This window comes from Aythya ferina, assembly GCF_964211825.1.
Source record: "Aythya ferina genome assembly, chromosome: 3".
NCBI classification, from domain to species: Eukaryota; Metazoa; Chordata; class Aves; order Anseriformes; family Anatidae; genus Aythya; species Aythya ferina.
In genome coordinates, this window is record NC_140298.1 from 114,185,776 (window position 1) to 114,213,066 (window position 27,291).

The following is a 27,291-nucleotide window of genomic DNA, read 5'->3' on the forward strand; positions in this document are numbered from 1 at the left end:
CTACTGAAAATTTCTTTTCCCAATCTACCCCCCAAATCCTTCCCCCTAAACCTTCACAGGACAAGAGTCTGGGACAGTTTCAGCTCTAAGGTGCAATAACTATCTGATTACAACTTTGCCCTTTGTATTTTTAAAAGAATTATCTGCTCACATTCCTGTTAGTGCTTCGATAATCTTCCAAAATTATGAGATCACAGTGAGTGTATTCTGTGCCGGTGTGCATGTCAGTGTGTAGTCACCTGCAAACACCAAGCTGGACTTGCCCCTGAGCAGGATAAGGGCTTTGGGTACCACTCATTGAAGCAGCCATAAATCAGGGCTGGATATCAGCGAGACAAGAGGGTCTGTGAGTGGGATGCTGCAGGGATGCACTGGTCTCCAGGTGGCTGAGGCACATGCAACCAGTTACTGGTGGCATGAGGGTGTAAGCCAAGCTGCTGGAGTGATCCGTAGTGCTTTTATATATCCATACACACACGTACTTACACATGTATCTATGTGCTCACATCTATGGATTTTCCACTGCCACCTTCACTCTGATCCTGGTTGGACCTGGGGATGTGCAACTGCAGCAGCCTCACTTCTATCCAGCTACCAGCCTGGGCAATGCCAAACACCTCAGTAACACAGGCAAAAATATTCAGCTCCCAGTGAGCAAAAGAAATGATCTTAAGACTTTTTGTCTTAAGATAGAGTTACGGAAAAGCATTATTTGTTCTCAGCCATCTAATGTGCTACATTATCAGTGCTGAAACATACATTCCCAACAGCACAGCAAGATAAACTCCGTAAAAAAAATCTCACTGCCATGGTACAGCATGTCTTTTTAATTTTTCAATGATAAAACTGCTCATTGCCTTTTCAGCACACAGATAAGATACCAGACACTTCTCTGTAGGGATAAGGCCACTAATTGATGAAATGGCAACTGTTAATGTTATATTGTTCTAAAAAAATGGTTTTGTGCTGGTCCAGTCTCATTGAATAAAAATAACTGTATGTTCATACCACATTTTTCACTCCACTTGCATTTTTTTATGAACTTTGGTAAAAACATCATAAAACCGAGTACTCAAGCTGGATGAAACTGCTTTGGGTAGGAGTCTGCATATTAGAGATGAGAACTGCCCTTGGCCATTCAGCCTGCGTGGTATTTATGAGCAACACTTCATTTTCACAATCTCAGAACACTTACAATAAACAATAATGATAATCATTTTCAAAACACTTGCTGAATTTCAAAATATTTTCCCAGAGAATAATGTTTGTTGCTCTCTGTTTTGATACGTGCTTTTGAGTCAGTATGTTGTATCAAACTTGGAAAGGTAAGAGGTTTTTGCTCGTGACATTGAACAGTAAATCTGGAGCATTAGCCTCTTAGATCTTGAAATAATATTTACTATTGTAATACACATGGTTTTATAAGCTATTTTAGAAAGTAATTTAGAATATGAAGGAAAGTATATAACCTTTTTTTTCTTCAGCTCAGCTGTGAAATTACAATTGCATTCTCACTCTAACTACATAAATAACACCTTTCTCTGTCAGTTCTGGGATGCACAAATCCTTCCTCTCCATAAAATTTACCAACCTAATAAATACTGACCTAGAATCAGCAATTTTGGTATTTACTAGGGACCCTAACTGAATTCATAAATCAACATAATACCTAAGTGGGCAGTACTACAATCATTTTATATATTCTGTATAACTATTTCACATAATATTATTTAATGGTCAGAAACGTTACACATTTAGCTGGCAAGCCTCTCCTTTAGCATTTAATAAATGCCACACTTTTACATAAGAAATTGTATTTCAATCTAATGTTTATATTTTGACTGCACCTAAAATGTGCTTATTGTAGAATACTGCATCAATAAATGAACAATTATTTCTCAGTGGCATGTAAAATACGTAGTGATGTCAGCAGCATTAAATTCTAGTGCCAAGTAGGGAAACAGTTAAATGTAGTTTAACTATAAAATTAATATTATACTAATTTTAATAAAAGGAAAAGATTTACCTTATTATTTTTAGTTCAGACATGCAGTCATGTGCAAGGTAATTCAATACCCACTGTATAAAATATGAACTATGAAAATGTTTTACAGATGTTTTTAATCAGCTTCCTTTGTTTAACATTAGACGCTAACCTCCAGAAGATACATACAAGCTGCACATCCTACAGGTAATGCTATCCAGATGGGATGTTTTCCCTGAACATCATGCTTAATAACATGAGGAATAAGGAATAACATAAGGAATATGCTGTGAAGAAAAAGCACCTTGGCAAAAAATTTCTAATGTCATTTCATATTCAGTGGCACGACACATCTTTTCCAGCTTGCCTCCAGTATTCTTATGGAGAACTCCCAAAGCATACAGCATAAAAACGTCTTGATTTCAGACAGCTTTATGTTGACTGCTCGGCTCTAGCAAATACCAAATACAGTAGTGATATCATCTTAATTATTAACTCCTTCCTTTAGTTAAATTGTACAATTTTCCAGCTGTTAGATCTTATTCCTGCAGCCCTGTCCCATACTGAAATTTCTCAGCCAACACCAATTTCATCAGGACGATGATGCTGCAATGTGTGAAGCGAGTACAGCTTGGCAACAAAAAATGAGCTTTCCTTGCCTGGATGTTGATTGACAGGGAGGAATCTTAAATTTATTAAGCATCTTAAATTTATTGTTCAGGCATGAGTAAACAGTTACACTAGTTCGGAGCAAAGGTAACAAACAGAGGCTCCAGCTAAGGCATCACAGTGAAGTGGTGAAAGCATTCCTTGTGTGTTACACCAGAAGATTTGTTTGATGTACACCATTATCTCAGTATCTCATTCGAATACCTATTTCTAAATGGAAAAGCCGCTAAATGCCCACACAGCTCTACAGGCTCTTGCAGAAGAATACCATGTAGTTCTTTGCTCTGATGGCTTGAGCAAAGGAAGGTAATGAAACCTTCCTTTAACTGCTCCAGAGAGACAACTCAGGCAAGAAACCATAATTCAGTATAAGGATTTAGCCCCTATCCATAAACATCTCATTGTTCCTCAAGTGGAACATGGAAGGAATTTAAGAACCTGTATTTTCACCAGGGATGCCCACTGTATTTTATAGGCATGTCTAAAATTGTATGCCATGGTGACATCATTTTAGCAGGACTGAAATGCTCGGTGCACGCTTGTCACCTAATGACTTTCTCCCTGGCAGGGCGTAGTCCTCAACCTATCCCCATTTTACACCAGAAGATCCCAGTTCTGCAAAGAATTCAGCAGTCAACTCAGTTAAGACCGTACTTAGGCAAAAACAGTCTCGTTTGTGTTAGCTAATGTGGACCAGAGCCCTCACCGAAAAGATGGGTTCAGTTTCATCCTTCAGCCACCAGAGTTTCAAATCCGACTCACAACGCTCAGGGTAGGTCTTGAGCCTGGTGCCATATGAGGGGCTGTGGATGGAGAGCTACACCCCTCTCCTGACCCTATGTTTGCACACAAGGAATTGAAATTCACAGAATCATAGGAATCATTAAGGTTGGAAGAGACCTCCAAGATCATCTGGTCCAACCATCCCATCTGCTGGATCTGAAGGAGAGTAAGAGTGAGAATGACCCCACACACAGGGTACTTGGTTAAGGCAAAGTAGCTCAAGGTTAATGCTCCTACAGCTAGAACTGCTTATGCATGATATTTTATGGCTGGTTACCTGAAAACACAAGAGCAAGGTGCTAATTTGAGTGGCAATTACTGAGAAAACAGGCAAATCTACAGGTTTAACTTAATGGCCATGACTCATCATCACTCATGACTTTCTCTCTCAAAAAATATCTGAATACATAAGTGAAAAAAAAATTTCTCATTTATGGAACAAATGTGTTAGATACCCTAAGATAAGAGAAGATTTCCATCCACTACAACGACTCTCTCAGGAACTTGGGTCTACGTATGGAGGCCATCAACTCAGTCTGAAAGGTACCACAGCTAGGTAGAAGAGATCTGGCATTGACACAGTACAGATGCTGCTTTTCCTTCTACCGCTATAAAGCACCCTTGAATTCTGTCACCCACTTGTAATCATAAGAGAATGATAATTGCTTGTTTTATAGGGCTGAAGGAAGGCTTTGCTCAGTAGAAATAGTAGCAATACATATAAAGAAAGACAAAACGTGAGAACGAAGTCACAATTCAACACACACTTTTTTTACTTCAGAGGTTTGCCATGAGAATTTCAGGGCAAAATTCAGCTGGAGATTGACACCTCAAATTGTGTGTGTTTACACAAGCCAGGTGTCTAAGCTCTCATTAGAGGCAGTGTAAATCTAGCCAAAGTAGTAAGGAGAGTCTAGGGGCTCCTCAAGTGACTTACAGTAGATGTTTACAGAGTCAAGTCGCCATGATGCATGCATAGAGACTAAATCCAGACCTGGATCGTGTCTTTCTGTCTGCATTAGGAAACATGTATACCTCTTTTGCCAAACAGCACACAAAGCATCTAATTCCAGATACATTTCCAACAACGCATCTACCAAATTTAGGTTGTAATCATCGGCCTAAACTATGAATGAAAAAAAAAAAAAAAAAAAAAGAAAAAAAGGAAAGGAAAGAAAAGGAAAGAAAAAGAAAAACCCACAAAAAGAAATGAAGCTGGGGTCACAGGAAAAGCCTCGGACACAAAAATATGAATTCAGAGAATAAACAATGGCTGTCATAAACTACATTTTCCATTAGGCAACTAGATCTTCCCAAAAAGGGTCTTGACCACTGTAAGAGTAGATGTGTTCACAGTCTCTGCAAAAAGGCATGGGTGTCTACAATAAATGCAGTAGACCTCATTTTGTTTGAATGCATGCAATTGCAAGTCTACAGTCAGTAAAACAGACAGAAAATCTGTAACTCAGTGATCTTGACTTGGCTGAAGCCTGCCTTATGGGGTTCACATTCTTTTGCAGTACCTGGTTGTGAGTTACAGCACACCCTAATGACTGAAATCCAATTTATACTAATAAAAAGGTTTCCTGCGTCTGAGAACGGTAGCAACTCTTGCATAAGAACAGAGTTGTGTCTCCCTTATTTATATTACTAAGGCATTTGGAAGCTTAATAAAAATTTAGATTTGAGAGGGGTTGTGACAGGTTAAGATTAACACCCTCCCACCGCAATTGCTTAGAAGTAGGGAACTGGCAAGACGTAAGCCATTTTTCAACCAGACGGGCATGTTTCTACTGACAGTGACAGAAACATTTCCACAAAATAGCCTCCTGCTGTCTCCAACACTAATGAAATGCACTGCATACAACTGCGTAACAACACGCCATTTCCTGCAGCGCACGAGATACAAACTTTGTGTTAACCATCCTCCATAACTGCTCCATATCTAACACTTTTGGGCAACATTAAGTCTCTGCTAGAACCGAAGAGCCTAGCCGCTTTCACAACAAAACAAAGCAAACCCAATTATCTGATAAAGGATTTGATATGGGAACTCGACTTGAGGTATTTTATCTCTTATGCGTATTTTGTATGCACAAGGTCTGCAGGAGTGGAAGTTACCAGACATAAGAACAAGGAATATTCCATTCCTGTTCACCAAAACAGGTGTGTAGACATTTTCATGACCATAAATACACATATTATGCAAACAACATGCATAATGGTGAAATGTCCATCTTTCATTACCAAGATTTTAAGCAGCTGTTTCAGTCATGCATAGTACTGCAAGCACGTATTTAGGCAACACACAACTTAGGCAACTCCGTCACACTTGACCATTGCTACACCAAAATGTCTGAATTTAGAGCCATGTGACTTTCTTAAGTTGAAATTCTAATTTCTTTGAAGACGTTAAATTCAACAATTAATTCTTTTTTTTTTCCCCCACTAATTTATTAGATTTAGTATGTAGTTATTTAATATTTGTATCATAGAGGCCAACAACAATATGCTACTGATGTTCATAGGTCAGTGGTATAAAAGGTTGGCCATCACACAATCATATGAAACAGAAGGAGGTTGTGACAAAGTGGGTGACATTGGCAGTAGGGTGATGGTTGGACCAGATGACCTTGAAGGTATTTTCCAACCTTAATGATTCTGTGATTCTATGATTCTATACAGCTTGCAGTCCAGGATGACAGATAGCAAATGACAGGCACACATGATGTGCAACAAAATAGCAATACTCTCAGAAATTCAGCTACCATGGCCAGGTTTTGTGGGTGTTAGAATAGATGGTAAGTTCAGCAAGAGTTTGAAGGAGGACAATATTTACTTTTTGTAATTAAAGTGCCTTTTTTTTTCCTTAAGGATGTATAGGAGTAATACTTCACAATATTCATGTTTATTTTAATGGTGAACTTATGATTGGCAGTACTTTTGAAATGGAGCTGGGGTCACCAATTCGTGATAGCAGAGAATTCTAGCAGACTTTATCCATGAAAACAAATAACACCGATGCAGCAAGTATTTTTTGGAAAACAAAGAACATTCATTTTTTACATTTAACTTTCGCAGGTTAAGTTTTGTCTAAGAAGACCTTTTCAAAAACTGTCCTAATAAAAGAAAGTAGCTCTCCTTAAACACTGAAATATTTTTCTTCATTTGTAATTGGTATCAAAAGATTGTATGTGCTGAGAAAAAAAAATGACATCACTTGATCAGACTACCAATAGGTATTTCTAATGTTGACACATATAACCTGCTCACAAAAAACTTTGCTGAATTTATTATATTAGTGCAAAAAGTTTAAATCTGCAAAAGATTTCAAATTTATTTTTGTTATATTTTGTAAATAAGGAAGCTAAGCATTCATAAGAATAAATTACCATTAAAAACGAGTAAACCAAAATAGTCAAGCTTTTATGACACACTCCAGCTATAGCTGAAGGAAAATAGTTTAAAAATTAAGTTGAATTTTTGAGCTATAAATAATCACTATTCAATTTTATTTTGTATTACATGCACATGTGAAATATATGATATATTTAATCATGAACACTGGTCAGTACTGTTAAATGAAGTATTTTTCCATTGGAAAAATCCTATTCATCGAAATAAACAATTCTGGACACAGACACTCAGTAACATTTCACAGGTCCATGAGAGAGACATAATGACATTAAAAGATGTATTCACCAGTTCCATATTATGGCACTTGGTATGTGGGGGATGCAGCTTGGGGTTTAGGTAGTGAACAGAGGCTTGAATACTTGTCTTTCCTCTCCAACTATTGGCTAGATCAGGTTCCTCATCTCAGCAGATTTTTACAAAAATGTTAAAAGCTTGTAGTTCTGTTCTGATGTTGTTCTGTCAAGCAAATGTCAAAACCTCTAAATTTTGCAGGAGATGGAATTCTTGTTTTCCAGCCAGACATGGTAATAATGGGCACCTCTGAGAAGGACACGAACCCTTTAACGCCTGAGCAAGAACCTGAATTTTAAACTTTCAGTACTTGATTGAGTTCAAAATTAGGCATCATTTGAATCAAGTCTAAAGTTAGTATAATAGAAATGCCACCACCTTCTATTGTAACTGCTCCCATTCATAGAGATTTGAGGGAGTTTCCTAAATGCATGCCTAAATATTGGAAAAAGACCAAAATGAACACAAAGGAAATTCAAGTACTAAAAGCTATACTGAAGCAATCTGAAAGGCTTGCTTTAAACCTGTTAAAGGAAGGAAATTCACAGTTAAGACTGAAAATCCTGGCTGAAACTCCAACCTTCAAATACATATACTGCTTTGCAGAAATAAAAAAGAGAAGGCAAACTATACAAATCAAGACCATAGTGTCAGACTGGATTTCCAGTTTTAACTATGATTTGTGACGTATTAGAGAACACTTTATTTCATTCTGTTTCCATAAAGTTGTAGCTTTGAGATGGGGCAGGCCAAGAATGGTGAAACTATCTGAGCATTTATTACAGAAGCAAGATCACTTCCTCACTTGAGATAGTGAACAGATTTCTTGCCACAGGCCCATTTAAAAAAAAAAAAAAAAAAAAAAAAAAAAAAAAAAAAAAAGGAACAATACTTCCCGAATTCACAGAACTAGATTTAGCAACAGCATCTTTCCCAGAATAAATTTCTTGGTAATACTAGTATTTCCCACGGGAATATCAATTCAAGATATTCCGTGCAAGCATTTCAAAGCAATTGTTGGTAGCTTACACCAAACTTTGAGGAGGCATTTATTCATAAGTCTCCTCAAGATGGGACTTGATTCAACAAATAATTGTACGTATGTGTGTGTATAAATGTATATATGCATCTACATACATACATGCACATACATATAGAGAGATTTAAGAGCTTTCATGAACAAAGGCAGAAATTAGTTCAGGAGCAGAGGTATGGCCCAGATGACCTTTTGAGGCTTCTTGCAGCACAGTTCTTCTGCAAAGTTCAGGATTGAAATTCCAGGGTAATCACAGTAAAAATGTGTCATTAAACAAAAGGAAATGCTCCACTCGTAACTGGTGTGCCACAAACTCAGCATGTGGAGAGGCAAGAGGATCGGCCTGGGTCACGCAGACACAGGACAGGCAGACTAAGTCCTAAGGCAGGTGTCAAAACCTCTGCACAATTTTAGGCAAGTCATTTAGCTCACTTTTCACGTGTGAAGAGGAATGAAACTGAAATCCTTTCAGTACTAGCGTGAGGATTAACCAGTTATAATTTCAAAAGTGCTTTGAAGACAACAGGTGCTGAGTAAAAATGCTGAGTATTAGCAGGATGACTAATAAAAATTGTTAGTTACAAGGAGCAAGAATCAAAGGCGAAGGGGGGTATCAAGAAATCCAAGACATCTGGGGAGGAGAATCGGTGTAATAAAATGAAAACAAACCAAACCTGTGTTATTTGGCAGTCCCACATGCAAACCACTTGAACTCTACACTTCTGGAGTTTATGTCATCATTGAGCCACCAGCTTCCCACCTTGAGAAAACTGCAGTTTAGAGAAGTATTATTTTAAAGCAGAATGCACAGCTGTACGTAGCAGCTATTCAACAAAAAACAACTACCAGAAAGCCAAGGACACTGCTGGAGTTTTCTTCTTTCCCCCAGAAATGAATATATCTACTCCATCACTCCTAAGATCGGATGTAGGAAATCACAAACACTCCTGAAGACTTCAAGAATCCCTAGTATATTTGGATAATGCAAATGAATTGTGTATTAAACAAAGAAATGATACACACTTCTAAAATATTTTATACAGCCCTCCATAAATCCCACAAACCCTCTCATTAATGGTTATGGTATAATTAATGTTTGTACTGGGCCATTTTAATTAGTTAAACAATTCAGAGTTCTACCTTAAAAAGTAGCTTCGTGAAACTGCAGTAGTTGCAGAATATTTTACTCCTGGGCTTGATAAAACACTAAACCAGAAACTGCTTTAAAATAACTGCCTGCCACAGCACTTTTAGCCAATTTTTGCACCTGGTGCTGAGAGAAAAAGCCAAGTGAACTTTCACTCACTTGTTGCATGTCAGCTTCAATGTGATGTCTTTCTTCTGTTGTGTTTGGGTTTCTAACTGGAAGAGACAAGTAAGCTAAACTAGCAGCCAATCAATTCGTAAATTCTAAGAATGCAATAAAATTTGATACCAATAAATCTTTTCTTTTAACAGCCAGAAGAGATTAACAAAGTTATTTGAAATTTTATCCTCTTCTGTTCTTTCAAAAGGATGATTACCTGACAATCCTATTGAATCAAACAGCAAAATTAAAAGAGACACAATTAAGCTTGTATATACATAGGAACAGGATACGCATTTATGCATATCCCTAGTAGGTCCTCCATTATTTATTAGCCTTGGTGTATTTTTCTTCCTCTTACAATAAAAGTTATTACACCTTTGGATTGTCAAATAAAAATCCAATTGGCTGAGACATAGTCCATCAATATAAAATAACTTTGCACAGCTTCCCTCTCAGCTAGAACTCGTCAACTTTTTTCAGCTCTGCTATTTATTTATTTCATGACATTGGGAAAATCCACTTAGTCTTCTTTGTACTTTAATTTCTCATCAGAAAAGTGATCCTTTTTTTTTTTTTTTTTTTTTTTTTTCCTAATTTGGAATGATGATGGCAGAATGTAAGATGAAAATGACAAGCAATGTGAAAGTATATGCTAAAATCACAGATTACAAAATATGTAGTTACTGAATATTGTAAGAAAGGTTGCTAGGAATAGTATCTTGTGAGTACATTGTATTCGATATATTAACATCAGGCTGCGTATCGCTATAAAAGTACTCGTTATTAATCTCATTCTATACGTGTATATAATATATATATATATATGCATGTTCATACATGTATGCAAGTAGGTGACTGTGCAAAGATGCACACACTCAGACTTGATGTGTAGAGTGATGTCCATAGATGAAACATTTGTTATAAGACTTTCCATTTTGCCAAGGATTTTTGACCAGGATGTAAAAACTGTCTGTCCCTTCTTCTTGCTCATGTGTTCTCATTCCCAGTGCAATATTAGCAACGTTCCACCTCTTGCATCATTATCCATCTAGTTTATTTGGCCTCATTAGAGATTCAGTTTGGGAACAACGTTTCTGATGGTTATTATTCAATTTCTTTATTATATCCTTATCAGCAGTACTTATTTTCTTGCAAACCTACTTCCCAAACTGATTCTCCGAACCTGAGAAGGTTTGGCGAGGTTCAATGCACCAACCAGAGCTTCTCTTTCAAACCTCCTGTCTCTCACTGCATGCATTCCCACTCTCTTGCTAGAGAACATTTCAAGAGAGGTTCATGGGATCTTCTTCCAAACTCCTTCCACTACAAGTTTGTTTTCATCTTTATTCCACTTCTTTAAACAACCCTTTGAGGAACCTTACACTTCCTATTCGTCATTTGCAATCCTAGTTCCTCTTTTAGCTCATTATTTTTTTCTGCTACAACAGATAATATATGCACTCCCACAAAGTTGCACCTAGTTTTCCTTCCTGAACACCTTCCCTTGTCATAAATCTCTGGCCTTTTTCCCAACTCTGACCTACCTCAGTACATGCATCATATCCTGCCTACTTAGTTTTCCATTTTTCATTGCTCTCTGGCACTTTTGCTCACAATGAACAGATGTCCTCAGCCTACACTCTCATATCTCAGTGCAACCCATATCCCAATGCAACCTGTCTCTCTAAATCTTTTCCCATTTGTTTCTCTCTCTTCATCTGTAAAACAACAACAACAACAAAACAACACAGAACATGCAGTTTTCACCTAATGCACAGACTTCCCTTCTTCTAACTCTGTCTTGGATCAGCTCCAACCTGACTTTTCATAAATCCCCTCCTCCCTTGAGACTATTCATATATGGGACACTACATGTCTCTTCCTGGTCAGAGAATTGGGCCTCCAAAGTCTTTATTTTCTCTGAGTTCTTCACCACTTTTAACACTTTTTTTTTTTTTTTTTTTTTTTTTTTTTTTAACATCAGAGAAGTTTAATTTATCCTCCTGCTTTTTGGAAGCTTCAAGACTTCAAGACTTTTGTCATAGAAGTACTTGTGTCATAAGGGACTTTTGTCTGTTACTTTTAGGTGGGAGGTACCTGGCTAAACAGGGATGTCTACATCCATAAGACAATCACCCAAGGCATCCTGTATAGTCACTAGAGACAAATCACCATTCTGCAACCAAACACCTTATCCTGAAAATAAATGCCTGACGGAAGTCAAAAGAAAGATATTCTACAAGTATCCTTTCTCTCTGTTGACTCTGATTATTCGTCTGATAAACACACTACGACTGGCTGACATGAATATAAATTACTGATAGCCAACTTGGCAGCATAGTATCCAATATGCCATTTGCATGCAAAGAAGTGCAATGCCTTTACCCTAGATACAAGAAAATGGACAGCCTAACTTACAGCTTAAATGTTGTACTGCAAAGGAACGATGTATGAAAAGAAGTATTTTAGTTTGGGAATATATATGTGTGTATATCCATTCTACCATATGGAGTCCACTGTACTTAAAAGCAGTGTTGAAAACAATTCGGTGGGAGAGGACTGGCTGTAAAGCACATACTTTTTAAGAGGACCATCCCTATATCAATTGCTACAGAGCTTCTACAATGTTTTCTCAATTTTATTTGCTTTTAGCTCCCCTCTGACCAAGCCACTTCCTCCATGACGTCACGGTAAACTGTCTTGTACCTGTCACAGTGCGTTTTTAAACACCAATTATTTTTTCTTTAATTTTCAGTCTTAACAGGACAAGATTGTACAGTTTATAGGTCTGGAAGGAAGACAACATCCCTGGAGGGAAAGCTTCAGCCTAGAACAGTGAAATCTGCAGAATAAAGTTTACCAAAGTTTATATGAAGAGAATATTTTTTATGGCCACTTCAGACCTGATAGGGAATTGGGTAAGAATCAACTGTTTCCCCAAAAGGAACCCATTGCCTAGGTGTGTATTTAGTGAATTGTCACTGCTGCCTGGTTTTCTGAGAGGCAACTTAGTGAATGTGAGGAAATGTAAAACACTTATTCCTTGGTGCAGAAAGGTGGGGTTTTGGTTCACTTACAGGAAAAGTCACAAAAAGAAAAAAGTAAAGTATTAAAATCAAGGATCCAGGATAAGCTTACAATGCATTTTCTCCACCTGAATATTTTTCACTTTTCTGTGGAACCCATCAACAAAACTTAAACATTCCTTTATATTTTTAGATACAGCTACACAAAAGTCATACACTCCACCTTATATGACAAAAAATATTCAGTTAACACATAGTAAAATCACAAGTGTGGGAGGTAAAGCATACATTTTCCTCTGTCAGGTGTCATTTTTGTCAGGAATGGGTTACAATCCATACTGTGATTTCTGCATTTATTTGCAGCAAGTCTGAGATAAGAAAAGATTGTTTGTGCCAGTTTTTGTGTATAACTCCTTTTCTGTCCGCTCAAGGACTATGCTGCCATCAATTCTCCTATCAGGTTGAACTCGTGGCTTGAAGATAAAAGAGCACAGAAATAAAACGCATTTGATATCCCCCACAATTAAATAAATACTGATCTAACAGTTTCTGCTGTTATCGCTGTTTTTGTTGACCAGTGACACTTACAGACACAAAGGGGTTATATTTGCCAAAACAAAAGCTCTGAAATATTAAGAAAACAAATTTGCAGCACTTCAAGAAGAAAAATAGCTTTTGTAGCTGATTTTCCAATAGTGTCATTCGAAAGTAAAAATTTTCTGATTCTTGGTAACACCTTTGCCTTCAGTTCTTGTTTTCTTTTTAAGATCAACAGAAGCAGAGGATTTTGACAAAGGTGTAGAACATCAGTATTAGCTGTTATCTATTAATAACAAAGTGCAGTATTAGAAAACTCAAGAACTCTGAACACTAGGTGTCAGTGTAAGAAATGGAAAAATATCAAAAACCTGTTGTTTCCAATCAGGTGGATTAGCTAAGAAACCAGAACCAGCTGTGACCACATTTCCTTGTAACTGCATAACACTGTTAACAAGCCAATCTTCCTAAAAAAAGTTATTCTGAAACTATCAGGTTTGCTTGAAATCAGATAAGGTGATTTAAAATCTACAATGAATTTGCTCTGTTAAACACTCTGAGATGACCTTTACGTTCTATGAGTTTCATTCGGGACCATGCAGAATTTAACACTACTCTTCTTCTGCCACAGATATCTACAAATCAGTTTGTGCCATTTGCAACTTTAAGTTTTCAGTTTTATTTGATAGTATCAATGAAGAACAAAAAATCAAACAATACAGCCAGTGCTGTCAAAATTGTGGTGGAAGTCATGAAAGTCACTTCATTCCAGAAATCCAGATTTTATATGGATGGCAGACTGTTAAATAACTACATTAGCAGAGGAATCATAGAATCACAAAGTAATAAAATAAGCCGAGTTGGAAGGGACCCATAAGGATCATCGAGTCCAACTCCTGGGTCCCCAGAGGACCACGGAAAAAATCAGACCATGCGTCTGACAGCACTGTCCAAACATTTCTTGAACTCACATTGTCACATCCTGGAAGTGCTCCCCTGATACAAAAGATAATTTCTTGTGATTATCTCAGGTACAGATACGTACATTTGTTTGCCTTTGTTCAGATGAATCCAGTCAGGATCAACAAGGAAAAGCAGAAGGAATTTTACCATCCTATCACCGACAGTTAACATATTTGGACAATTATTTGAAATAAAGCAAGTAGAATGATAAATATAGTAGTAAAAATCCTTTGCTTATTTGACTCTGAAGCAGATTTCAAAGATACACAGATGCTTTTCAAAATTAACCCAAGGTCCATCTTCCTAATCAAATACTCATGTATTCACACCACTGATAAATTTCAGATTCTTTTCTTTTTAGATGTCTTTTTAGAGTTTCACACTGACTAGCTGTTGGCAGAATCAGACTATGAGATGAGGTGGGTCTTTGTATGGATTTTACACGTTCATACAATATTCATCGTATGTTATATATATATATATAATATGTCTATACCAAGTAAAAGGAAGAAAGAAACCCTGAATATCAGTTTTCTATTTGACATCTGAAACTTGGGATGTAATTAGGATCTTTCTGCGGACAGAAAGATTGCTTCTTCATTCCAATCCAGAAACAGCTAAATGATTTGAGACATTTTTTTAGGTTATGTCAAAAATACTCTTGGCAAAAGCCTGTTAAATCAGGGCAAAACCATTGACAAAGCATTGATTTAACAGAGTACATCATATTGTGTAATAACAATCTACTGTTTACTTGCTCAGCCAAGATTTTGACAGCTATCAATCTATACCATACTCCTAACACATATAAAAATTAAATAGAGGATCTATTCGTATTTTGGAAACTCAGCCTGGGATCAGCTTATCAGGTTATTATATATAAAAGCCCTAGAAGCCAAGGTAATTGAGTACATACACATTTAGGAATGCAATTGATTCTGAAGACCCATGAGTGAAATGTCTTACATATTTAATTCCTCTTGCTAAACAGCCTAAATAAGAAGCTGTTGTGTTGAGGATGTAAAAAGCAGACCTGCGTACAGAGACACATAGATGCCTATATATGAAGAACACATAAATCTATGTGATTGGTATCAAAGGCCCAAAGACTGACAGCGAAAATCAGGAAACACCAGGATAGTGGCTGCCTGCACTACCTTCGTTCTTTTTATTTTATAAGCACTACAAGACAATCTGTAACCATTGATCAAATTGTTTTTTCCATTCAATCTAGTCAACAGTTTGCTTTTTTCCTCTTCATTATTGAACATGTGGCTACAATTATGTGAACATAATTATTCATTTCCTTCTGCTTTTTTTTTTTTTTTTTCTATAGGATTCTTAATATTGGTACCTTAGTCTTTCACAAATGGTAACATTTTCTCAGCCTCCAAGTGAAAAGTAGAGGCATTATCTGTATTTTGGGACCAGAAAAATAATAATATCAAAATGCTTAAAAGAAACCATATTTTCCCTTCCTGAAATCTGTTTCCTCATTTACAATGCACGTGCTATCTTCTGAAACAAATAAGTCATGAAGACTATACAGCATAGACTCAGGACCAGAACAGGTGCATCATATGCACCAAACAAATAAGATGGCTGCTTTGTAGAAAAAGTACATCATAGTCATAACAAGAGTTATTCTAAGATGATTCAGACTACCCTAAGAACATGTTGTACCACAATATGAACATACAGATAAAAACAAATATATAATGATTTATATCACTTCACAGCTTGGTTTTCCTGAAAGTGAATGTAGGCAAAACATTTAAAAAATTCTGACAGCTTCACATAGCCAGAAGAACAACATTGGATAAATGATTTGAGTCTTAGGCTCCACTCAGTGAGATCCATCCCAATCAGATGCTGAGCAGCATCTCTGTATCACCAGGTAGTGGTCTCTGTGTCTACTATGTCAACTATGGGGAAGAAAGATTTATGGGAAAGAAAACATCGGATCAAGTACTCTCATTCTAAGAAAAGGGCACAAAATGTGCAAAAACACAAACTGGTACTCCCAGACTATTCCTAATGGTGTATTTGCTCCTGAGGTACAAAGAAGACCTCTGCTCAAAAGCATGCTTGCTATGCCTCTGGTACTAAGCAGTTCTTGCTACATTAATTTATTTATTTATTCTTTTTCAATAACCTCCTTAACTTGTAGTGACCGTCCTAGAGGAGTAGCTCCAAATTTGCCCTCTACTGTTTGGCTTTGTTGAATGTGGAAATACCTAAAAGTAGCATCTCAACTCTTCTCTGGGGAAAGAAAATAAAATTATTAAATGAGGTAGATTCTGTGCCTTAAAATAAATACATCTGAATAAAGTGAACAAGCAACAGCTAATGTTAGAGTAGAAAACTCAGGACACTGCTTTTCATGCATTTGATGTTTTTCATGCATTCGTTGAAGAAAAGACAAGTTTTCATAAAAAGTCAGAAAAGAGTTCACCATTTACAATTTAAAATTTCTGTAAAATATCCCCGTTAAAGCTATTTTCTGGTACTCTAAAATATCAAAAATGAAATACTGCCCATTTTCTCAAGTAATCTAAAGTCAAATCTTACAATCGAGACATAGAAAAAGAAAAAAAATATTTTTTAATAAGAAATTGATAAAACAATCTTATGCCTGAAGGTGGGCCCTTCTAAACCAGTGCATTCCTCACCCCCAAATGAAAGACACTTTGCCACCAAGCTTGTTTGGTACAGCAGTAAGAGCATTTGATCTCTAGAACAGGTTGAGACTTTTCAAATTTTTTAGTCTTATGGAAAAAATGCATACTCTGAACTACAAAACCTATTCTACTATGTAAATTGAACAACTTTTTTTTCTTTAAAGGAGCCATTGTTTTTAGTCATGCAAAATTCTTTCAAAAAACTCAAACAATACAAAACTTCTAAAATCAAGTTTGAGAATTGCAACCACAGCAATTAATGCTGTGCAATTTACAACAGAAATGAAAAAATATTCCTACCAATGCGCTACCATAATGTAAATGATAACCCCATTTAAAAGTAAACGCACACATAACAATTAAAAACTACTTACTAGAGAAAAAGTCCCTTCTCTTTTCCATCACATGTGAGAAGTGCTAACAAATTCACAGTGCTGCCACTCAGGGAATTTTTTGTATTACAAACTTATTTTCCAGTTTGATTTCTTCCAGGGCAGGTGTGCCACGTGTTTGCTGCAAATGCATGTATGTTGTTTAATTTACTCTACAGTAGGAGAAGAATGAATGGTGGAAGGATTTTTCCCAGATGGTTTATGTGAACTCCTTTATCCCATTCATGTAAACACACAGCGTGTTCCGGTTTGCTGAGTTGTATATACACCCTATGACTTAGTACAAAGTCTGAATGTTTAGTTAGCCAGAAGATTGTTTCCATCCTGTGATTCATTAGGTCCCTATGGTACCCTCAACTTCCTTTATTTTGTACAATCACAAATTATATTAGTTTGTCTTATTTTGATAACCCCTCTAATTAATGTCCTGCACAGGAAACTTTATTACTGTTTTAAAACAGACTCATAAAACAAGGACTTTTCCCGTTACTGGGGTGGCATAAGTGACAGTTGCATATAACTTTGTGATCAAGAGTGAACAGTGCTTCACACTGCTTGTTTATATCAGTGGGCAATTGCTGTTAATGAATGCACTGTTTTCAATTCTTTCTTTTTAAAAAGGAATGTCAGAAATTCTACAATTACACATATAAGGTTACAAGTGTAACAGCTCAAAAACACAGTAAAAAAAACTGAAACTATATGATCTGAGAATAGCACAGAGGCTGCGTGATTAAAATCCAGTTTGCTAATGAATAATGAGTGCAATTCAGGTTTTAAAAAAAGTTGTAGGATTATGACATAAAGAACCCCAAAATACCTATCCTTGTTTCTGTTTAAATCCTCATTGTTTCCTACTTCTCTCTCACGCTGCTAGTGCCTTTTTCTCTGGACAGGCAAGTGAAGGTGTTTTCCCTCTTTCTCCTTTCTTAAAAAAAATGGTTAAGAGGGGCAGCAGTCAAACTGGGAAGCAAAGACAGCACATCGTGTTTGTGTAGAATATGTTTGGCCCTTTGAGAACACAAAATTCACACCACTCATGTTACAGCACTTCACGTTTCACATCACTAAACCTGTCCTTACACTTGCTCTGCATTTTCACCTTCCCTTTTTCCAGTTGTGCTAATCTACTTAATCTTTAAGACCCTACTATAAAAAAACAACTTACTCTGAGTTTATTATGGACTTGCTAAGGAGTTGATGTATGGCTGAATCTTTGCAACTCACTGTAGGTGTTCTATACTGCCATGGGCTTAAAAAATCTAAATCTCCCAGCATAGATTATCCACCTGTTAACTTGTATTCTGTGCTTTGGTCCAGACCAAAGGACTGATTCTCAATTAAGTACACTGCCTGTGTAAAAGGCAATTAATTTTCAAGAGTAATAAAACAGAAAAAAATAAAAGTGACCTATGTCTATATGCAGTGCTCATATATGAATATATATAACATGAAAGCTAAATCAAATTCAAAAGGAAGCAGGAGTGAAATATTAGTAATGATTAGATAGCAGCACAAGTTATGTGAAATCAAAGTCTTCCATAGGGAGACAAGGGCAAATGATAGGAGAAAAAAACCACCAACAACAAACAGATATAATGTACAACATGATTTGGGGCAAGTGAAGTCCCTTTAAGTTGACATTATTGCATTCTAAAAAAGCCAACTGAGTAGGTTTGACTTAAATCATTTGACATCAATTGAAGACATCAGAGTCCTTCTCCTAGCAGACACACTTCAGCTGACAGGGAGTAAACCACAACTCCATTAACATGAATTCTGTCATTCATGACAGTCTTAGTGATGACTTATCACAGTTTACAAAGAATTCCAGTGGAGAAAACACTTAAAGGATGTAGTCCAAGGCTGCTGCGATGTGCTGTGGCAGTCTTTCAAAGATAGATAAGGTTACTTAACAGTACTTGGGACTTCTGAGTTCTGCAGTGGAAAAGCACATTTATATTTTTAGTGTGTATATGTGTAATTTTTCATGTCCCTTGAGTGAACTCATTGCTACTGCTAAAATGTCTTCCACTGGGTATAAAAAAATCTACTGTCTTCTCAGAAGCCATCCAATATGTCAGAAACAAAACATAATGCACTGAAATTCAGATCTAGTGCTAAACTGAATTCTATGAAGGCAGGTTTCTCTAGTACTACTACCATAGTCATCACATCTAGAGAATTAACTGCTGGTAGTTGACTGATAATAAATACCCAGATAGTATGCTCCCAGCACAAGGCAGATAACTCCTTAGCAGCTTTTGATTTATGTAGCACATCATCATCTTATTGTCCATCAGCCTTCAAACAGGACATCTGAAGCACCAACATGGAGATCTGACCCTAACAAGACGGGATGAGATAACTATTTTTTAATAGCAGTATAATGTTACTACATTTTCCATTGATTCAGCCCAGATTTCATACAATACATAGTTAAAGAGGAATTCTTAAGAATTTTGTTGTTTTTTTTTTTTAAACCAACTTTACCAAAATGAAAAAAAGACAATAGAATGTGCAACTAAAAGAGCTCGTTCCACTTTGAATGGTAAATTGTTTACGGACTTGTCCCCTGCTGATTAATATCTTTTTCAATTCCCTGTCAAACCCTTTTTTGTAGGCACAATTTGCTTTGCAACAAAGACATCTACTACTTGCAGCTCTCCATAAAGGACATTATAACTTTGTTTGGAACCTCTAGTCTTAGCACACATAAATACAGTTTAAGGGTTAATATTAAGACGTCCATACATATCAGTTATTGAACAAATACTTGAGTTCAAACTAAAACTTACTAAAACTTTCATTGTGTTAAATTATGCCTGAACAAAATAGGTACAGAGCTTTATCATTCTACTGGGTTTTTGTTTTTATATTGTTTGATATAATCAAAGTTTTGCTATTTGCATAACTAAATATATGTAAAGAAATTCAAATTCATTTTAGTATTCTGACGCAAATTAGATGCAATTAATCTCTCAACATTTATGCCTATCTCCAAGATATTCAAACCCCAGACAACCGCTAAAGGATCCCTTTATTAGACAGCTGAGGAAATAAATTCCTCAAGAGGTGATTCATCTCATCTAATGCAGAAACTAATTTTAGGATGATGTGAATCACCCTCTGGAGATGCTCGTTTCCTTCCATGCAATGCTATATACTTCTAGCAGAATTTAACTTACGTGAAGATGTGTACAACCTATTACATACTGTTCAAAACAGAAAAAGATTGATCATAAAATGTGATGCAGACTAAGAGAAGTCTGTTTTTCAAGAATTTGACTTGTTAGTGCAGTCATCTGCTACAGCAGCCGAACTTCATAAAGTATATAATGGGTTGAAATAGTGACCATATAAATCTGTCCAGATCAGCCCCTGATTTAATAGGGTTCAGATCAAATTTGAAAATAGGAAGCTAGAACTATAAACCTCAGAGATATCAAAAGTCAACCAATCAAAGGTAATCAAGCTGGCAACTTATTTTTGAATTCAGAAGCTCAAATCTGGACTTAATCAACAAGTATGCTCTCTTCTTACAAATGTTTACTATGAAAGATGTGTGCAATGTGCCAGCTTTACTTCAGGCATAAAAGTAATTTCTACAGTTTAGCTTTATACATGTATTATGAATGACAAAATGGACATGAATTTTGAGAAGTCATTAAATTACATAATGATAACTATGTAGTCCATGAATAATAATGCAAAAAATAATATGGCAAAAACTAGGCAATAAGCAACAAATTTCCATCTGCAGCCAGATTCAATTATAAAACTAGTTTTTTTTTTTTCTAGTGCTGTATATACCCACACCAACACGGACCTCTAAAGTGAAAATTCAGTGTAAATGCATCGTAACAGCTCAACAAGGATGTGCGGTTATAAGAGATGCTAAATGTGCAAAAATCCCTATCAGAAGTCCAGAGTATGTAAAAAGCCCATGATTTAAGAGTTCCGGCATGCGAATGTCAGAGGTCAAAACAATGAGCTATTAAAGATACTTTCACTTCCTCAGAAACAAAGTGCTGTCTTGGGCTCGGAGGTGAAAGGTTAGAAAAGCTGTTTATCTGCCGCTCTGTTCCCATTCTTCCTTCTGTCAGGAAATCCTACATGCTCCTACGCCACGCTCAGGGTTAACCCTGGGTCATGGGCATTCCCGCAGTAACTGCCCGGCGTTGATTTAAGTACGAAGACCACATAGCTGCAGGTTGCATTTCCTCAAAATGCGCATTTTGCTGTAAAGGTCTGCTGAGCCTTGGTGGAAGGTAAAAGCCCAGATGCTTCACCACATTATTGCTAAAGGAAGAGCGAAGCCACAGCCATCGGTTTTCATAATTTATTATTTGGTCATTATAGCTAGAATAAAAAAATCCAGATATCTGCCCTGGAGCAGCATGCTTAACCAGTGGGAAACCTGCGGAGAGGGGGAGAGATTGTTCCTTCCCCTTTTCGGGGCAGGACCAGGCAGAGAGAGAGGAGCATAACAAGCAAAGGATCCACAGCACCGCTGGGTGATGCAGGGAAAGGGATACACACTGCTGGGCTGCGGAGCTGTGAACACAAAGCAGTTACACAGAGCTGGAAGGGCCCCCGAAGTGTCTGCTGCTACGCAGGAAGCCACCGAACGGCTGCTGGATTAAGTGCAAAGCTGAAGGAAAGCACCTGCCTGCAGGCAAAGAGTGGGCAGGGAGAGGTTTATTTATAATCGCCTCTGTCTGTGGTCTGCCCCATTCTGAATTTTCTCAGTTTACAAAAGTTTATACATCTCGTTAATGTTGTTAACAAACCTACCTTGAAATTTAAAAAACCTGTCTGATTGTTGAAGGAGCTCATTATAAAGAAAACGTCAAGGAACTCGTGGCTCAACGCTCTAGCTGACCCAAGGAATCATCAAATATAAATACTAGGTACAATATCTATTAGCATCATTTGCATACATTAGTTTCATACAACGTGCATACCTAATCATACGTATTGGTAATTTCATTTGAAGAATCACTATAAGAAGAAACCCAACATCGTTACACTTCCCAAGCTGCAGGTGACACAAAGGAGCACACCTTTATGCACACAATGTCAGGCAGCAGATTTGTGCCACAGTGTAAAACGCTAACGTTCATTTATCAGAAAATACTTTTGATCCTAAATAAAAAAACATGGTGATTTTAGATTTGCTATTACAGACAGGTTCAAAACTACCTCATTTTTTTTTCCACCTTTTTTTTTTTCAGTAATTTTAGATTATTTATTCAACACTTTCATTGGCTTTCAATAAAGAAAAATATTTACTACTACCAAATTATTTTTGACAGAAAACAAAACATTCAATAGCAAAAATATTTAAACATAAATATTAAGCAAATAATAATGCATTAACACAAATACTAAGACATAAAAATTACCGAAGAAATCTTGAGATGACTTTGTAGGCTTTTCTTTTTAAGAAGTATTTTTTACAGAATAAAAATGCATCAGCTTTATTCCCAATGTTAGGTGAGTTTGCAGATATCAGAGAAATACAGTGTATAACCATAATCAAAGTGTGCCCTCTCTATCTGCAAGCCTAGAAGTAGCTTCTTCAGATTATCATGGACACAACAACACCCCCAGTTTCTGTACTTTATTTGTTTCTAAAACCAGAACAAGCTGTTTTAGTCATTTGATCATTAAATTTTTATATTTTTCCAAGGAGTTTTAGAGCAGAGACTATTGTAGCAGTTATGTTCTTACCAGATTTATCAGCTGAGTGTGGACGATATCTTCCACCAATATTGCAGACTCATGGAGCGGCCTGCGAGCATCTCCTAAGGAAAACCTGAAAGAAATAAATTTATTGCAAGGTTATGAAAACGAGTTAAATAGAAACAAAGTAGGTGGTCTCAAAATAAAAAACATCTGAATAAGAACAACAAGCTTAATACACCTGTATACCATATGGTATACTGCCTGTGTTGCAAGGAATATAAATCAAAGTGAGTAATCTGATTGTAGCGACAAAAGAGATGCAAGAATGTATTTGAACATACATAGTGAAAAAAGCTGAAAAGTGCAGGAGAAAGGAGGAAAATCCAGTTCATTAAGGAAAGCATTAAAAAAAAAAAAAAAAAGGGTAGGCAAAGCTGTAGCATGGGCTCCGCTAGTAGCCTGTATTTGCAGTCCCCTTCACCTACAAAATTACCAAATAACTATGTTAATAAGTAAACTATTATCAGGTATTTTATCCCATATCTACATGTTAGTGACAAGATATGGAAAGAACTACTAGAAAAGAGGGTAAACATTTTTTACATACTAATATATGAGAAGCTCTTACAGTCTGCATTGCAAGACTAATGACTGGAGGTCAAGAAGAGATGATAGTGTTCATATACCATCACAAACAAAAGGCAAAGCAATTGGAATGGGGACCATAACATGAGAGATTGGAATGATAGACTTTTTTGCAAAACTATCTTCACCAAGAAATAACAGAACTTGCTCTCTACACCTGCCTTCACTGCTAGTCACTCAGCTAGACTTGGGGTACTCTTTTGCTCTGAGATAGGCAGTGGACATTGCCATTACCAGCTTTCTGGTAAAGATCGTAGGTACTGAAGAAAGCCTTCTAGCTCACTCCAGAGCCTGTGCTTTTCCCATACAGTGCCCCCGAAGTCCTACAAAACTCTTCAGCATGGATGGTGTGCTTCAGGTCCAGATCCAGGGCACTTAAATTGAAATGTTCACGACATCCATCTAGACTTTCAGATTTATTACTTGTAGCTGTTACCCTTTCAAAGTAGTGTAGTTGAACTGTGATATAGAAGAAGGACAAGGGCTCTTATTCTATGTAGTTTCCCCTTCATACATAATGCACAAAAAGATGTTATTTTCTTTAGCTGGCTACTATTTGTTCTTCGCTTCCAAACCCCTACGTTTTCAGTTCGGTGCCATGTAGCGGATATGGGGTATTTAAGCTTTCTAGCTATGATTCTCCATGCCTTGACAATTTCCCCACCACCACCTTTTTTTTTTCTATTTTTAAATGCTAAACAAAGCCTTGAAAAATGTGTTAATGTATCAAGCATACTACTCACTAAAGAAGGATGCTATAAGTGAGTAACTCTGGTTTTGCTTTCTCAGCCATTTTTGTAAGTGACAGAGGATTCAAGAATACCAAAATCTTTCACCTTCTCTTATCTCAGTTCTTTTGCTAACATAAAAAAGAAGGACACATTTTTCCTTGTTGTGATGAACAGAATTAAAAACTGACTCAAGCATTTTCAGAGTAAGTATTAAATGTTGTCCTGCTACTTATGAACGAAGGATCAGAGCAACTTGCAAGTGCTGGGAGGCAGACCAGAGCTGTGGTCTGCAGCTGCTTGGACACCTGCACATCATAGCTTTCCTAAAAGCTGAATCTCTCAGTCAGAACAAACCAGCTGAGATCTGGTCTCTAAGTGGACTTCAGCAGGCACAATATTTTTGAAATAAAATTATTCCAACAATGGAAGTCTCCAGAAATCAAAAGCAGTCATGAAACCCAAGTCATTAATCATTCTCAAGGCTGACTGGTTGCTCTATTTCCAGTCGCTCCATATCTGACTTTTGGCTAAATTATTTTTAAATCTTAAAGCTGTTAATTCCAAAGTGGTTGCAATGGGGCCCAACAAGGGCTCACTGAAAATACCTTATCATTCCATGAATATCAAAATAAAAAAGCTATTCCAATCTTACATCATTATAGCAGTGAAAGACCACTTGGTGATTTCAAATATTGCCTCAGGGCATTTCTAAAAAGCCCTGCTCTCTTTCCACCCAAAAATGAGCTTTTAAAATTAGAAAACATATGCAGGAAAATATATTCACTGTAACTGAAATGCTACAGGCCAAAAGTAACATTGCAGTTTCTTATTAAAATAGTTTAATTTTATTTATAAGATTAAAATATTCATGGGTGATTGGTTTTATCAATTATTTTCTTACAGATGAATTCCTTCTCCTGCAGTAAAATAAAACAATACTTTATTTACAAACAACTTATTTTTTACTACGGAATCACAGTACTTAAAGAGGTACACGGTAGCATTTTTTTCCTTTATCTAGTAATGAAATGATATCCAGTATTCCTCACATACCTTTTGAAATTTTAATGATATTCAATTTCACCTTGACATCTCTAAGAGCACAGCACAAACACTCAGGCAACATCTAAGCGTGCCCCACTGTTCTGCGCTAGAGTGTAATTTTCTCCACCTACAACTATCTTTGTTCACTATCATTTGTCTCTTATTTAGACTATCAGCAATTTAAAGAGATGCTCATGTTTTATAACGTATTGTACAACATCTCTAAAGTAGGGACAACTCAGTAAGTTTCTTCTCTGTTATGCAGGAGTGCACACATACACGAATTATAATGTCTGACACTTCCTAAGACTACAAGCACAGAACAGCAGACCAGATCCTATTAAATATTTTATAAACTGCAAATACCTGTATATTATAAAGGAAATACATATAAAAGTAGAAATATTTATTACGATATTACACTGGAATGTAAAATAATATGAAAAAAGTCACAGATTTAAAACAATTGCTCATAAATGATAAAGCATAAGTATTTCATTTTTAAGAGTTATGCATATGTAAATTGCTAGAAAAAAATGTTTTTCTAATCACACCATGCATACAAGAACTGAATTCAGCCATTACAATCATAATATGTTGTTCATTCTCACTTTTCTTTAATATTTTTAAATCATTTATTTTTCTTTCTAAAATTTAAAATACAAACCAAAAAATATATATGTAAGAGAGTGGTAAACGCCTGGTTGCTAGCATTATGATCTTGAACATCAATTACTTTTGTTCATAGATTTATTAACAACCATGCAAAGGGAAGGTTTTCTGGTTTTCTTTTTCTGAAAACAATAAAGCACAAGGACAAAACTCTTTTCAAGGCAGAGTACTGACTCTACACTGAGATACCTTCCCTGTCTGCATTTCTCTCTCAGAGGTAACTGTCAGCTCCAAACATGGCATGAAATGTAGAAGAGATGCAATCAAGATACTAAAAGGAGATGTTAGGAGATGCTGAAATTCTGCACTGGAACACAAAGAAAAGAGTTATAACAAAATGCAATACTTGTTTACATAGAAAATCAAGTTGAAAATCAAGTTCCAGGTGCACCTACTTCCTCGCTATGTCTGTTCCACTCTTTCTCTTTCTGACTTCAGAAGCTATTTGTATCTTGGTTTGCCTTCACTGTTTTCCCATGTAACTTCTGCCAACTCCTTTCCCACATACAGAAATCTAGATGCTGAAATCTAGATGTGTTCTCAGCAAAAAGCAAAAACCACTACACCTCCTCACAGCTGCTTACTGTTCTGTGTTTTTTTTTTAAAGAAAATGGATTTTTTCGATGCTAAAAAGGTTTGCGTTTGATGCTTGCTAATTACATTTGCAAAGCATTTGATATGTTTCTTACCATCAGCTCTATATTCTAACATGTTTATAGTATATTGTATATACTATATATAGTATAATATATGTATACTATCTTAAAATACAAAACACAAAGGATTTTTTTAACCCCTTCTGCTACTGGAAATATTGCAATATGGAGGTAATTGCAAATTCACAAGCAGTAAAGTAGTAAACTCTTCTGTTTTTGTCCCTACACTTCTCATTGTATTTTTCCATAGCAGAATAAACATTGAGTGAAGAATCAGGACCTCAGATTTTTGCCAAGTTACAGAACAGGAGGTATGTTAAGAGCCAAAGGAAAATCCTAAAAAAAAAAAAAAAAAAGCAAAAAAGGAAACCAAAATTTGGCGCCCTTGCTTCTGGTGACTGAAACTAAAGTTGATATTTTAATATAACTTATAAATTTCATTTCACATTTGCTTTGTTTTTTAATGGTTTGTTTGTTAGAGAGTCCTTAAAAGAACTTTCCATTTGCTTGAAATATAAGTCTTCCTACGAATCATATACAAATTCTGTTGAAAATAGAAAAGAGCAGTTTCTCCACAGGTAAATACTGAAGAGGAAATACAGTAAAATACATTATCAGTTTATCAAAACAGTAAATTGATATGGAAGACTGTCCTGACAATAGAAGCATCTACCCATTATGCATGTCATACAGTAAAGTAAAGCTTTCTTAGATGATCCAATTTCAAAGGTTTGTCTGTTCTAAGGAAACATTTTTACAAGGGG

At 36.3% G+C, this 27,291-nt stretch overlaps 1 protein-coding gene across 4 annotated transcripts in view; it reads right to left on the reverse strand.

Moving 5' to 3' along the window:
• Positions 1 to 27,291, reverse strand: part of SUPT3H (SPT3 homolog, SAGA and STAGA complex component) — a 277,832-nt gene that overhangs the window by 113,522 nt on the left and 137,019 nt on the right. For all 4 annotated transcript variants that reach the window (XM_084513420.1, XM_084513421.1, XM_084513419.1 and 1 more), the window contains one exon: positions 22,825 to 22,909. In XM_084513420.1, coding sequence (XP_084369546.1) covers positions 22,825 to 22,909 — 85 coding nt within the window. The remainder of the gene's footprint in view (positions 1 to 22,824; positions 22,910 to 27,291) is intronic.